The sequence below is a fragment of the Anas acuta genome, chromosome 1, assembly GCF_963932015.1.
Source record: "Anas acuta chromosome 1, bAnaAcu1.1, whole genome shotgun sequence".
In the NCBI taxonomy this organism is placed as follows: Eukaryota; Metazoa; Chordata; class Aves; order Anseriformes; family Anatidae; genus Anas; species Anas acuta.
Window position 1 is genome coordinate 190,116,133 of NC_088979.1, and position 14,943 is coordinate 190,131,075.

General features: G+C 37.0%; 1 protein-coding gene across 2 annotated transcripts in view; it reads left to right on the plus strand.

Annotated features, from left to right (window-relative positions):
• Positions 1-14,943, plus strand: part of COG5 (component of oligomeric golgi complex 5) — a 180,265-nt gene that overhangs the window by 662 nt on the left and 164,660 nt on the right. Inside the window, exons 2-6 of one of the 2 annotated variants that reach the window (XM_068669755.1) lie at positions 230-369; positions 1,347-1,404; positions 4,243-4,297; positions 4,397-4,466; positions 9,758-9,878. In XM_068669755.1, the coding sequence (XP_068525856.1) occupies positions 230-369; positions 1,347-1,404; positions 4,243-4,297; positions 4,397-4,466; positions 9,758-9,878 (444 nt within the window). Of the gene's footprint in view, positions 1-229; positions 370-1,346; positions 1,405-4,242; positions 4,298-4,396; positions 4,467-9,757; positions 9,879-14,943 lie in introns of those variants that run through there. The other variant, XM_068669756.1, reaches the window with a different exon arrangement.

Here is a 14,943-nt window from a genome sequence, read left to right on the forward strand (position 1 = left end):
TGCTCTTTTTCACCATTTACAAAAACAGACAACAAAACAGGCATCATCTCCAAGCATGTTTCTCTTGCTTGTAGTCTCTTCTCAAGTCAGTGTCACACTTATTATGCGAGGCCGCATGCTGTCACATCTGGAGAAACTGAGGAGAGGTCTGTGTGCTGCGAGATGTATGCTGTACGTCCACAAGTATTGCTGGTTTGAAGCACGGAGATAACATCTAAATCTCTTTCAGAATGTTATGCTGACTTCTTCAGAGAAGACTTTGATGTGAAAGCTTACACTTCGCAGTCCATCCATCAGGCTGTGATAGCTGAGCAACTAGCAAAACTCGCCCAAGGTATTAGTCAGCTGGATAAAGAGCTTCATTTACAAGTAAGTTTAAAGCATGCCTGCTGCTCTGGGGTGGTTGATATAAACTGATTAAACGCCGAGTAGTCTTATGGTCTTGTTGCTTCTGAAATTGCCCAGTTAACTGTGCAAACACTAACTAACTGAAAATACAACTTGCAGCAAAAAGAGTAGTGAGTCTGATACCTAACTCAGTAAGCCCACCATACCCCTATGAAGAAGCTGTACACTGTTTGGTTTTGTTTTGTTTCTCTACTCAGTTTCCATATGCATAGAGATTCCACTGCTCTTCTTAAGGATGCTCCCTAATTCTTTCAAATTAATCCTGTCAGCTATCAGAAAAGCTTTTCAGTGTTTTGGCATGATGACTGCGAGAAGACAGTGAATGATTTGTCTTGCACCCTTTCATCCTGTGCTGGAGCGTATCCTAGGCCCTAATCCTCACCTTTAGCTGGGCAACGTAACCTATGCTTACACACCTCCACACCTTCAGAAAGGCTCTTGAGTTTGGATAATCAAAGACAGTTTGGAAAATCCACACAGACACAACAAAACTGTTGACCTTTCCGTGAGAGTACATGTTAAATTTGTGTGTGGTTTGAAAAACTGCTCCCCCTCATTGGTAAATTCTTTAGGAATTAGTTTTTAACTTTCATAAATAGAAATTAAAATATTAAAAATATGTAATTACTGTGTGATTAGTAAGCTTACATTTATAATTATTTTATGTGATGGTGTGTTGAAACATGATTGCTCTGCTGACTTAATATGTAAGCTATGCTGCAATAACTGTCCCTCTTCCCATTCTGAGCTTACTATTTTTGTGAAGTAAAATGTGTTTTGAAAACCCTTTTGTCTTTAAGGTGTGGCTGCTTTTTCCTGTGTCTCCTTAATGTAGGAAGACTATGATATTTTAATATCCCTCTCAGGTGCATATCTCCATGCATTCCTCTATTGTGATTTCTCATTTCTCTCTTTTTTTTTTTCAAAATTTTTTAAAGGTTGTTGCAAGACATGAAGACCTGTTGGCTCAAGCAACTGGAATTGAATCCCTGGAAGGTAGGAACAGTGACCTTACTTGCTATTTATTATGAGTGAGGAAGCAGTTTTAACATGTGCACAGGGAACATCATTCACTGTCCACTTTGTTTTTTGTAGCTACAGATCTTACTTCTGAGAAGTAATGTGGCAGTGTTTTTTTTTTTTTATGTCAGCAGATGGAGCTCCAGGGAGAAGATTTGACTGATAGTCCCCTGCAATAACTACTTAATAGGAAAAAGTATCTTGATAATCAGTTCTGAGTAACTTTAGCAATCAAGTCTTTTTGGCCTTTTAATATATATTTTTTCTAAATTAATCTAATTCATTGCAGTATCTATTGCCATAAATACCATGTTTGTAAATGCTGCATATGCGTGTGTCGCATAGCTTAGAAGTCTTAAGCGAAGAGGCTTTAACACATGATCTTCACTGCACTGAGATGATTTTTTCCTAGTAGGAAACTAGTAAATTAAATGCATTTTTTTTTTGTGTTTTATTCCACTATTTGAGTTCATGCTTTTAATATAAATTGCTGGCTTGTAAAGGCTTTGCTTGAGAACCATGGAATCTGTACAGAAAAATGGTTGCAGAATACGAATCTGCCAGAAGCTCATTAGACCTGTCATTCTGCTCTGCTCTTTGACACTTGGGAACTTTGTATGATCTTGTGGGTGTGTGTGTGTTTTTTTTTTTCTTTCCCAGAAAGGTATTTACTTCTATAACATGCTAATTTACATGATGAGATCCAAGCATATTCTCTTCCCCACCTATATTCTGCAGCTTGCAGAGTAACTTGTCTTTGTCTCATCATCTGCTTTCAGGTTTTAGCATAACCAGAGAGTTTCTGGTTGCTGACACTTGTAGTACCAGTGAGCAACTGGAAATTGTTGGACATGGTATTCAATTTTTGACATTTATATGTAGATATAAAAATAGAGAAATGCTTATTTAATCTAGCAAATAGTTTTTTAAACAGTTGGAAATTAAAGCATAGGAAGTCTGGAATCTTTGTTCATCCTCCAAATAAGATAAGAATCTATAGTCGACATCTACATCTGTCTAATGGATCAATGTCTTCCAGTCACAATCTTCATCAATTTGTGCTCAGTGGACCTGAGTGTTCAGAAATCGTTTCTGTTTTTGAAGGCATTCCTACCTAAAATTGCTCTGAGGAAAGACTGAAGTATTTCAAAAACAGCTGTTCATTTATAAAACAATTCTATAGGTCAGGTGTGGTAAGTAACAGATTTTTTACAGATGATAACCAAAAGTAAAAATAAAATCTAATCTGCCAAAAAATTCATTATTTTTTTCATTAACGTAGAGTTCTCCTTAAAAGGACTCTACCATGTGTGAGGGAAAGAGAAATATAGGAGAGTTCTAATCCTGAGATTTATAGACACTTGAAACATTAGTAGAAACAACAGTTTTGTGCAAGCAAACATGATATTTGCAAAACCTTTACTCTGCCCAACTTACTGAGTAAATTGCTGGGGATTTTTTTTTTTTTTTTTTAGGTCTGTTCACTTTGTTAATCTATACACGGATAAATACTCTTTTTTTTGGTTCCGTTTCTATAGATAGCTGAACAGGTATATTGAATCCTGTGTTAGCTGAAGATGGGCTAGATAGTATCATCCTGTATCTTATACACCAGATGCAGAGGGTAGATTACCTTTTCATCCATCCTAATAATGTCTTCTGGCAGGAGGTACTGTTGTATTGCTAAAGAGCATACACCAGGCATGTAGCAAGCAATGTTACTTCACTGTGCCTCGTTTCAATGTAGAGTGGAGAATTGATCCTATTATATCTTCATCTTCTGGTGTGTGAGAATTGCGTGGCTGTCCTTCCATCTACAGATGTCAGAAGACCCCCGAATCTCACAATGGCCAAATTAATAGATTTGAAATACAGAGAATATGGGAGTAGGCATATTTATACAATACAGACGAAATACAGTTCCAGTACAGAACAAACTGAATAAAACGCTATTAGCAGTAATTTTGTTTATCTTTTGTCTTTTTTTATCTTATTGTAGTTCTGTCCGATTTGATGCAGACAAGCTTGTAAACAGGGCTTTACAAAAACGTAGGATGTTTGAGAGTGCTTACAATAACTGAAACAAAAATAATTTCATAGGTCTGGGTTTGCGTAACTTAATTAAATTCTCAGCAGGCTGATTCCACATTGTAAAAATGACTGCTACCCTTGACTGCTTTGTTTGCAATTTAGGAAGAAAAGAAAACCGTGCTTGTGGGTTTTCTTTGTGCTGCTTTTCCAAATTCATCTGGAGCAGACACGATTAGGGTAGTTTGCTCTGTTTGTAAGCTGAATTAGATGTTCTCACAATGACATCGATACCTTACTTTTTTGCTCAAGATGCTTATGCACAGGAAGAAAATCTTGAAATAGAATTGCTTATCTTTTCAGTTTCTCTGAACTGTCTAGTTCCTTTGTTAAACAAGTTGTGGCATTTTTTTATATCACGTTCTGCTGTTTGTATCAGGTTATATGCCTTTGAACAGCATCTTGATCATCATTCTCTTAGAAAGCAATCTCCTCTAAATATTATTTGAAACTTATCATATGATGAATTTCAGAGCAATATATCTTCTGTAGGTTTTTGTTCTGTACCAGTAAATTTTTCCATGACATTCAGTAGTTCACTGATTACCTGCTCAGTTTATTTCCAAATATCGTGTGTCTCATTCATTTCAATCTCTTTGAATATTTTATTGTGAAGGGTGAAACTGCTCTTTTTTATGTAGAAGTAGTCTGCAGGAGATGTAATTTGAGGAATAGTTCTTTCTATAATTGATGTGTTATGTTTAAAACATCTGCTTTATTTTGCAGGTGTCCTCCAAATGATGCAGACTAGAATTGGTGCTCTACAAAGTACTGTTGATAGGTATGCCATTCATGATGTGATTAGAAAGCCTAAATTCTTAATTGTTCTGTTATGTACTTATTAATACTTCCACAAATAAACTTCTCTTTTTATTTTTAGAATTAGAGCCAAAATCATTGATCCCTACAATAAAATAGTATCTCGCACAGCTCAGCTAGCAAAGCTTCAGGTAAGATGTATTAAAAATACATTTTAAAAAGTCTTTTTAATATGCTTTGTTTCACGGTCCTCTAGTCCCCCCAGGTGAATCGTCAGATATGGATGGGATTTCCAGCAGTAGACTGCAGTTTGCTCTCAGTATTTCTGAGTGAAAGTCAGTATTTGTGTGTCTCCTCATGAACTACTGAGAACTGCTTCACATTACAAAGTAGGAAACTGACCTTTGCATTGGCTTTGTTAGTTTCTGTAGAGATGGTGGGTAAGAATGAAAGGCTATCAGAACACAGGTTAATTAAATTTTCATTACTGTCTGGGTATATTTGATACTGTTATGGTATCAGCATGTTGGAGATACTTTTCACATTTACATGAGTGCAGGCTCAACTGCAGTTTAGTAAAGAGTTTGGGAAATAATTCTTTCAAGATAGCCAAGGTGCAATTTACAGAGCCAGTTGTGGTTCCAGTGTTTCATAAGCCCAGGTACGTAGCTGTTCCTATCTTTTAAATGTAAGTGGAGTCTACAGAGAGTGTACTTCTGTGTTAACGGAGAGCAGTTGTAGAGAGCTTTTCACAGTGATGGTGAGATAAGTGTCAAACGCTTCTATTTCTAATTTTATTATAGCTTAAAACTATTCCATAGATCTTCAGGAGTTAATATAGCTGCATTCTATTCAGTGTATGGTTTGAAAAGAAACACAACTTCAAATCTGTGACTGTTAAATGAGTTACTGTTTGAACTGTTTCTCTTCACAAATTTACCTTGGGTTTGTAGAGCTAGGGATTTATCTTCTAGTAGCAGAAATGTGAGCTGTGGATATATGCTCAGGGAGGTTGCCATTGTCTGGTGTTGTACACTAGAGGAGGTGAGACTGCAAACAGTGGCACGCAGCTTCCAGTCTGGGGGCTGGTGGAGCAAGTACACTAGTCTCTTGGATGAAGCTCTGATATGTTCTACATCATTTTCAGTAGCAGTGAAGTTCAGCAGGAAGCTCTTACCAGTCTGTTCAGCCAGTTTGTTCAGCTGCTTCTCCTGTTCTTCCCAACTCCAGCTGTCAGTGTTTTTGCCAATGGGCAAACTGTCCATGACTTCCGTGTGCCAGGTTAGGTGCACATTTTCTTATTTGTTCTTGGGTGTATGTTACAAGTGTGGAAAGTGTTGCGGGAATTTGAGGCTAAAGATCAAGATCATTTCTTCCTTGACTTTACACAAAGTCAAACTGGAAGGCCCTGAATGTAGGCAATATTTCTTGGGTTTGCTTTGCTTCCTCTTTGCTCTAGCAGGGATATGGCCATACAGAGGTTACATGGGTTTTTCTGTGGTGTGAAAGCATCATGCACCCGGGGGCTGGGGTCAGCATTACTCAGCCTGTGCAGGGGCATTTGTAATACCTGTTTTTTCTGAGCTGTGAGTCCTCTTGTTCTAAATGCCAGTCCAAAAAAAAAAAAAAAGTTTAGGGTGAAGGCAGTGTGCTAGGCTCCATCCTTGCATCCAAAGCTGCCAACTTACCTCAGTGCACAAAAAAAGGATGACTTTAGCTTGTCTAGCAGTGAGAGTCCTTAGCATGAGAGCTGCTGTCCCCTTGTGTTGTCAGATACGTAGTGAGTGCATTATGTTGCTGTTGTGTCCTTTTACCTGGTTGCCTTATTTGTTCAGGAAGGAAGGGCATCAGCACAGCAAACAACTCACTTCCTGGCTGTGGCACGGTTTATGAATGAGACACTTGTGGCACAGACACTTTCAAACTTGCTAATTTTATCATTTGATATACAGTTAGTACAAGTGTATTAAAAAAAAGTAGGTGACTGATAAAAGAGGATGCTCTCTATCAAAACCTGTAGGGTTGGCAGTTATCCTTTGCTGCTTTGCTGAACTGCGTGGTGTTTAAGGGCCTCCTGTATTCATGGTTGTATTACTTCAGTGCTTCTCCTTTGATTGCTATGGGACTGCTCACTAACTGAAGGAGTATTTGGCTTGCATAAAGCTAGATTTTGCTATCCTTAATTGTTTTTAATATAGTCTGGCTTTTTCATAAACATTCTCACTGCAAATTCATTGTCAAACTTCAAATCCAGTCCCGAATTCTAAATCTCTTTTGTATGCTTGTATTATTTCTTGCTCTGCACTTACAGCTTCATGGCATCCCAGGGGAGTAGTAGACTCACAAAGCTTACTTCCTATTTTAAATCATGCTATCCTCTTCTGAGCACATTCATAGTCTTTCCATGGCATATCACAAGCTAAACGGGATTAGTTAACAGCTGAAATATGTAGACAGAGAGTTTGTCCTTCAGAGAGTTATTTTCTGTGGATTTCTAACTGTTTCTACATATGTTCTTAATTTTGGATATATTAGAGTTTAAAAATCCCTATAATATCAGAAATTTTGAAAGCTTTTTTATTTAAAAAACATATTTCTATAGTTTAAAATTATTCTCTCTTTAAAGTATTTTCCAGTAGCAGAGTTTTTCCTGGTACTACAGAACCTAAACAGTCAATGTAGTCTTAAAATAGTGGACTGTCCCATCTTTCTTCAGGCTTCTGTTACATATACAAGCATATCTCATATATATTGTGTTGTATATACAAGCATATATATATATATCACATATATATAAGCAGTTCATTTGCATTGTGATCTGGCAGGTATCTGCAATTGCATATATGAGCTGTGTGCTGGCAGAATGTCAGGTGGTCTTCTCTTTGTAATTGTCTTCCTTCAATAATTTCATAAAACTAATTTAAGAGTAAGAGGCTTTTTGTTAATTTAAATTTTAGCAAGAGTGTTGATATGTTGGTTTAGATTTCAGCAGATAACTAACATGCAATCTCCCAAAAAATTGTGCTTGATTTTTTAATTTTATTAAAACACTGGGCCTAACTTAGGCCACTGGCTTTGTTCCAAATTACTTCTTGCTTGAACAGTGGAATTGATTCCTTCTTGGATGGAAGTATCTCCTTTAGGAAAGCATACTATTTTAACTCCAGAAGTGACTGTTTCTTGAATTAATTCAGACTTCTGCTGTGCCAGTGGTCAGGCTTGGTAATCTAGCATCCCTGAACAACTCCGCTACTAGATGCGTTTTTTTATTTCCATTACACAGTCCTCATATATTGCATTCTTTTATCGTGACTGAGAGTTTTATGAAGTTGCACAAGTCATGTAAGTGGAAATACTTATGTGAAATGTAATGTTTGTCAAGGGCACAATGCAGTAGCGATGGCTGTAAAGTTAAGAGCGCATCTTCAGTGTGAATTTTCTCTCCCTCCTAATTCACAGGGTTAGAAGTTGGATCTCAGTATAGCTTTTCCTAGCTCTTATTCAGCTCAATAGTCCTTTCAAAAGGTTGTTTCTTGGTATGGGAGATAACGAACAACAATCAAATGAAAGAGAAATATTCTTTGGCATGTAAAGTACAAGATGGTCAGAAGATAACTGAAGTTGAATTCCTAGGGAAAAACGTTAGTCAGAGGTACAGAATTGGATTAGGAAATAATTAAATCTGAAGGCAAAGTAGTAATACTGTGCCCTCATATTTGGTGAAGCACAGTGCACAATATCAAAAGCTATTTTTGATCCGGCTTGCAGAAATTTAGTTCACAGATATGAAAGTGATATGCGGATCAAGATTTTTCTAATTAAAGAAATGGATTAATAAAAACTGATATGTTAATCTCTCAAAAGCAGGATAAGCCCCACTTGGTTCTCACTAATAATAGAAATCATGTGGTTAAGTCATCTCAGAATGCCTAGGAAACTCGCACTTAATGCTGTGTGATACAGAGCCGAAAGCAATGAGTGTGTATGCTTTCGGTGCTTTGTCTCTGTGGGGCTTTTGTAATTTTTCCTTCTTTTGTCATGCCTAGATGTTGAATGAAATGTTAATATATGTATTTCCATTGTTTTATGCTGGCGTACAGTAGGGATTGGCAAGTTATGCAGTTCACTGAATATTGGTTGGAGTGACTTATTTTTATATACGAAAATAGCCGAGCTTAACATTAGTTTTCAAGACCTAAACTTTAGTCTAAAAAAAGGGTTCAAAATCTGTCAGGTACTGAATATTTTTTAAAGTAATTTTAATTTCATCTTGGTATCCATAAGATAAACATTTCAGGAGGATTTATTGTCAGTACAAGGGAAAATAACTCTGAACAACTGTCTTACTCATTCCAAATTTCTTACTTACCCCTCTTGTTAATCTGATTGCAGATGCTGGAGACAAGTTTCAAAGTAATGCCAGTGACTACTGAAATCCATACACTTCTGTCCCTTCTTCTAAATCACACTTATGAATTGTAGTTTTGATAGCCACTCCAGAATGTTGCTTCTCCTGTAGCACATACCTCCTAACCTGACAGACTCAGTCCAGTCCTAGATGAACTCTATTATCTCTGCTTGTTCTATGGTCTCTGGTTATATGGTCTGTGGTTACTGATCTCTAAAAACTTTGATGCATCTTTAGGACTCCTCTTATGTGATGAGAACCCTCTTCCATTGTAAGACTTAAAAAATTCATCATGCACTTGATCTAACTCTTTGTCTCTGTTGTTTACTGCGTAGAATGAGAAAACCTGTTTGAAAACGTGGGTTGGGTGAAAAATGGTGAAACTATTATGTTTGATTCAGATGTCAGCAATATCTTTGTTCTGAATTGGTACTAATGAAAACATGGAAATATTTTTCCTGAAAATTTGCATATGCATCCATCTTAATTTTAAGATGTATTTTCATAAACCTGTGAAATAATATGAACTAAGAGTTGACTGCATGTAGATTACTGGCCTTAGGAAAGTTTTGATGAAAATGAATGTTTACATACATTCTTACTGTAAGAGTCAATATTTATAACAACACTTTTAAGCCTTTAAGTTTTATTGTCCTCAGTAGTAAATGCTGCCATTTTGCTTATTTTGGATCAATATTTAATTGACAAAGCCCACTTCTTAATTTTACTCATGTTTAGAGAGGGGAGAACTATTTAGAAGGAATTCAATACATAAAAAAGCTCACTTCTGGATAGAAATAGGATATGTCTCTGTCATAAGGTCCTGAATTTACTTTTTTTTTGCTAGTAATAACAGTATAATCTCAGTAGCCCAATAAATATAATTTCCAGCTGTTGAAAGTCATCTGTCATTGCATTAAATTGTGAAAAAAATCCTTTTCAGTGTTCTAAAGTTCTTTGTTTTTATTCACATTCATATTTCCTTTTCAGTTAAAATGTTTCCATATTTGAGGCCTAAAATTATGTGATCGTAATGAGCTGATAATATCCTCTAATGCTAGGATTTCTCTGCAGGCTGCCTGTGACTTGCTGCGGAGGATAATACGCATCTTGCATCTCAGTAAGAGACTTCAAGGACAACTGCAAGGAGGAAGCAGGGAGATAACAAAAGCCGCCCAGAGTCTCAATGAACTTGGTGAGTCCTTCTTAGTTACTTCTAGAGGCATTTTTAACTTGCACTCATACGACTTCAGATAGTGTTTGGCTTCAGAAACAAAGAATCCCCTAAAACTTTTTACTGTGGTTCTGTTTCCTGACTTGAGTTGTGAAATGGTGTGGACAGAACTGTTCTGAATTTAGTACCTTCATTCAGCATCTTCAGTTTTTTCATATGACTTCTCTAGATAAAGGTATTTAATATCATGAAAATTTTGTGAGAGTTTTTTTTTGGGGCAACAATTTTTACAGATAATTAATTTCTGACTGGTTTGTTCTGTTATGGGAGACCCATATGGAGAATGGGTGTCCCCAGGCATCCGGAGTCAGCTCAGAGTCATCCTTTTTATTAACACAGTGAGAATTTAATAGTACCCATATATCAGCTTAAGCTGGGTGCTTCCAAGGAGGGGCTGTGCTCAAAGCTTTCTCTGGGTTCTTATACTTGTACAATCTTCATTTTGTCCGCTGTAGTCCAAACAATTCTGAACATATACGCGTAACGTTTCTTCAGAATGGTGGTTCTTTGTTGCAGGGCAGCATGGCTGCTGTTGTCTCCCAGGACAGGATGTCCTTCTGTTATCTCCCAAGGCAGGGTGGCTTCTGTTCAGGGCAGGCTCTGATCTGGCACCATCCTTGGTCAGCATACTGCCCCCTTCCCAGTGCCGCTCGTTATTCCTTACATACCAGCGTCTTTTTTCCTTTCCAGTTTGTATAAAATACCTTCAGAGGCGACAGATTGTATATTTAGCTTTAGGAAGACATTGCAGTACAATAAGGCATAATTTGAATGACAGCTTGTGTCTTAAAAGAAATTTATTGGCCCTTTGACCTTTATGAAAACCATATGTGATACGATACACAGATACCTAGGCTAATTTAGATACTGGAAGCATTCTGCTGCAGCAGTGACTAATTTACTCTGGATTTTACTGGCTTGTAGAAAGAGTGATAAAATACTTCTTGTGACACTCGTGTTACGTTGCTGGACTGTTTTTCGTTCTTCAGCTAGCTTGGGTACTTCCACACGGTGCTGCAGGAAGCAGCGAAGAACATCCCATTAGTCTTGGAGATCAGTCATCACTGTTGTATATGGTATCTTGCCAGTTGTTTCTCCTTTGGTTTAATTTGGTAGTCAAATTTCAGCTTCCAAAAATAGGTTGTGGGAGGGCAGAACTATCAAACATTCAGAATCATCCTGAGGTTTATTGTGCGTATTTGTCACTACTGCTCCTTTTATACTGGGTAATCAAAAAATTATTAGACAATGATTTAGTCTTATAATTAGCAGATGCTATGTTGCAAATGGGAAGTTTAAATATTTATTTAGTTTATCAGTTTGGCTGAAGCACCAGAGCATCAATTGTAGTGTTCTAAGCTAGTATATATTTTTGCTACTGTGTCTTGGTTTTGGTCTCTCCTCTCATCACGAGGATATGTAAGTAATGCTGTCTTTTAACTGCCTGAATTACAAATCTTGTGGGATTAATCTGAATGCTAGATCCTATTCAAATAATTAGTACAATTTAATGGTAATATGAGACATTTATGCTATCTTGTGTAGTTTTTAGGATTTCTTTAAAAAAAAGAAAAAGCCTTTTATTACCCTCCTTCCTCTTTCTTCTACGATTTAAAAGGAGACCTTCCACTTTCTTTTGTTAAAGTGCCACAATTTTTTTGAGTTTCTTGTTTTCAAATACTTGTTGTTTTTTTTTTTTTTTCCTGAAGCTTGTGAAAGTCTGAGTAATTATTATTGTTAAAGGGAAATGTGTCCCCTTAGGAAGCACTCTTGAGTTTCATCCTACAATGCATGGGAGAAGGGCTTGTGGCCCTTAATTTAATTCTGGACAGTTTATAGCCAGGTAAAATCCCTTGTCTATTATCATTTCTCCCTTCCTTTCTTTTCCTGATGTCTCTTCCTTTCTCCTCTCTTACCTCTTTATCTGCATCCCTCCCTCACCTTTCAGCTCTCTGTTTTTCTCTGTTTTTCCTACCTTGCCTGTTCTGAAGTTTTCCTGCCTCCCAGATGGCCACAAAGGCCAGCACCTGGGTGCATGGGAACACCGCAGTGCAGAGAGGTCAGAGCAGGGTCTGTCCTGTTTGGTGATGGTTTGCTAGGAGTGGGGTGACTGCTCACAGGGGAGGAAAGTAAACAGTAAGTTTACTTTTTCTTTTAAACAGAAAGTAAACATCGTGAGGGTGTGAGGCATGGAGAACAGACACTGGTTATTTGGTGGTGGGATGTGAAAGCTCTGGGGGGGTTTAGGAAGTACTGCAACATCTGATGGTAGTAAGTAGGTGGTAGAGATGGGCAGCATGAAAGCCTGGTGTTGGTTAGGGAGCTCTGCATCATGAAGGCTTGCTTTTGAACTGGGGATCACAGCCAATATTACTAAAAATCTGTGTTTTCAGCCAGATGTTTCTGAATATCCCTTTGGCTGCTATTCAGGGAAAAAAACCTTCCTGTTGTTTGTTACCTTTCTGTCATGCTTCTAGTGCAATATAATTTCTGCTTTGTGAAATCATCAGCAGCATGATTTTTCTATGAAAGCTCTGCATTTTCTATAGTCTAATATAACATGCTTATAGGTTATTCTTAGTGGGTTCTTGGGATAGTGGACATTTATTTTTACATACTGATACACTCTGTGTATATGTATGGTGTGCAGGAAACCTGTGTGTGTGTCCGTTTAGGTATATGCACGTAAGAAACACCAGCTTTTACTGAGAAGGGCTTTTTCTTCCTGGATATTTTGTTAAGTTGCTGGTAGCCTGCAGAACAGCCGGTGATGTTAGGAACTTGACTCTGAAAACAACTGGTAATATTTTCACTGAGATCTTTACTTAAAGCTGAAGTAGACCTAAAATTCCTCTGTGTTAGATTTTTACATTGCTTAAAATTAACTTTCCACTTAACACAGTAAGAAGAAAAACTGAATTTAATATATAATTTTTTGAGATTAAATCATGTGTGTGTGTATATACATATATATAAACCTTCTGCAGCTCATCCACCTCCTAACACACTTCTTTGGGTCCCCTATCAAAGTAGAAGCAGAGCTGTGATAGTTCATTAAACGAGCTATTAGCTGGTTCTCTGGTTTATTCTTCTTCATATTACAGAATCTGATGCAGCATATGGGTAGGTAAAGCACGTGACACATTCAGGTGTCACGCAGTGGGTAATACAGTGGATTACATGCCCTGACTACTCTTGTTTGTGATGCTTTTATACGGATGTTTTATAAAGTGAAAAAGAAATGTTCCTAAGCAAGGTTAAACAATAGAATGTGAAAAAGAAAATGGTATGCTATAGACAGTTCTCTTTTACAGAAGAAATTCTATAGGTATTGAAAAATCCGCTGTCTTCTACGTGCATATGCAGAAATTACTGTCACTAGTTGTCATTAACTGATCAGTTGAATATGAAAAAATTAGTAGTTGCACTGTGAATAGCTGGACAAGTCGTTAATTCCATTTATCATTTACAGAGCTAGCTATGGACAATAAAGGATTTATGTCTTTTGTTTGTTCAATAACTATAACTTGATGTCATCATTATTCATACAAATGCTTAGACTTCTAATTATAATAAACCCCTAGTCTCTGTGTATGCCTGCATTATAATTTATTTTACAGCAAGTGAATTTATTTGCTTCAATGACCTTGTGAGCATGTAAAACTTGGAGACATACTTTCGCAGCAGCCATAATTTTGCTCTCCGGTAAACTCAGAGTAAGTCTGTGACTAAGCTATGCGGCCATGAAATGAAGGGGAAGGGATATTGAAATACTTAATTGGGTGTCTTCAATATAGAAGTTACTCTGGGAAATACTGTCTTCCAAGTATTTTAGGAGAGGAGAAGATGGGGGAAGGTAAGACTCTGACCTCAATTTAAAGGTACATAATTGTACAAAGAAGGCAAAATATTGACAGATATGAAGGTCTAGCTAAAATGGAGGAAGTCTTAGATAAGTATCATGATTTTTCTAGGAGGCTAGCAAAGCTTGCACGTAGCAGTTATTTAGTCTTAATAACAACAGAAGACTTGAGGGAAATAAAAAGAAATAGAACTCACTTCTGTAAAGAAGTGTAGGCTGGATAGAGAAAACTGACGTTAGGATATACGTGTTATTGGGTGAAATAGTTTGAAGGAAGTCCTTTGGCTATGTCTGGAAAGCTTTTTTTTTGTAGCTGGCGTAAGGGATGTAGTAGTAACTGTCTTCTGAAGTGCATCATGAAACTAGTGACATCTGTAGAAATGTGATTTTGATCTTGGGCCTGAAACATTCCCCTGTGAAGGATAGAAAAAAGTACCTTTCCGAGGTAAACCAGATGTGTCATGGTATTTAAACAAGAAAAAGCCTGGGTACAGCTGGCAAGTTTGTTAGAATCAAAATTAAAGGAAATGGGAGGGGGAAAATGACCTCTTCTGTTGCCTTGACGAGTGCTGCATTGGTAGGATCTTGTCTTACCAAGTATTGAAGTTTCTATGTTTGTGTGTTTTTTTAGTATTCCTGCTCCATGCGATAAACTGGAGTTTCCACTGAGAGGGAGCACCACTGTAGATTGTGAAGCTATCTATAGTCTTACGGCTCTTGACACCCAGTTTGTGTCATACAGTAACACAAAGTAATGCTTGATTGAGGGAAAAATGAAATTTCTCTGTGAAAATTCATTTCAGATTTTGTTCTTGTAGAACATCATTGTATAATGGCACACAGTCGCTATTCTCCATACCTTTGAAAATGCCCATGTCATTAAACACAGTAAAAACTTTCCAAGTATGTTAAACATAAGTCTATTTTTTTTTCTTCTGTATAGCTGTTTAAACATGGGCCTATTCTGCAGAAAGGAGGGTTTGTGCATATATAGTCCTTTGTGTGCATGTATATTTATGTGTGTATATAGATATTTTAAATGCAAATATAAAATATATTATGTATGTCCATCCTAATGTATCCCAACTGCTTTTCAGAGTAATCTCATTATTCTTAGTGGTTATCTTGGAGAACTCCTGGGAGAGAGAGATGAGAATCCAAAAG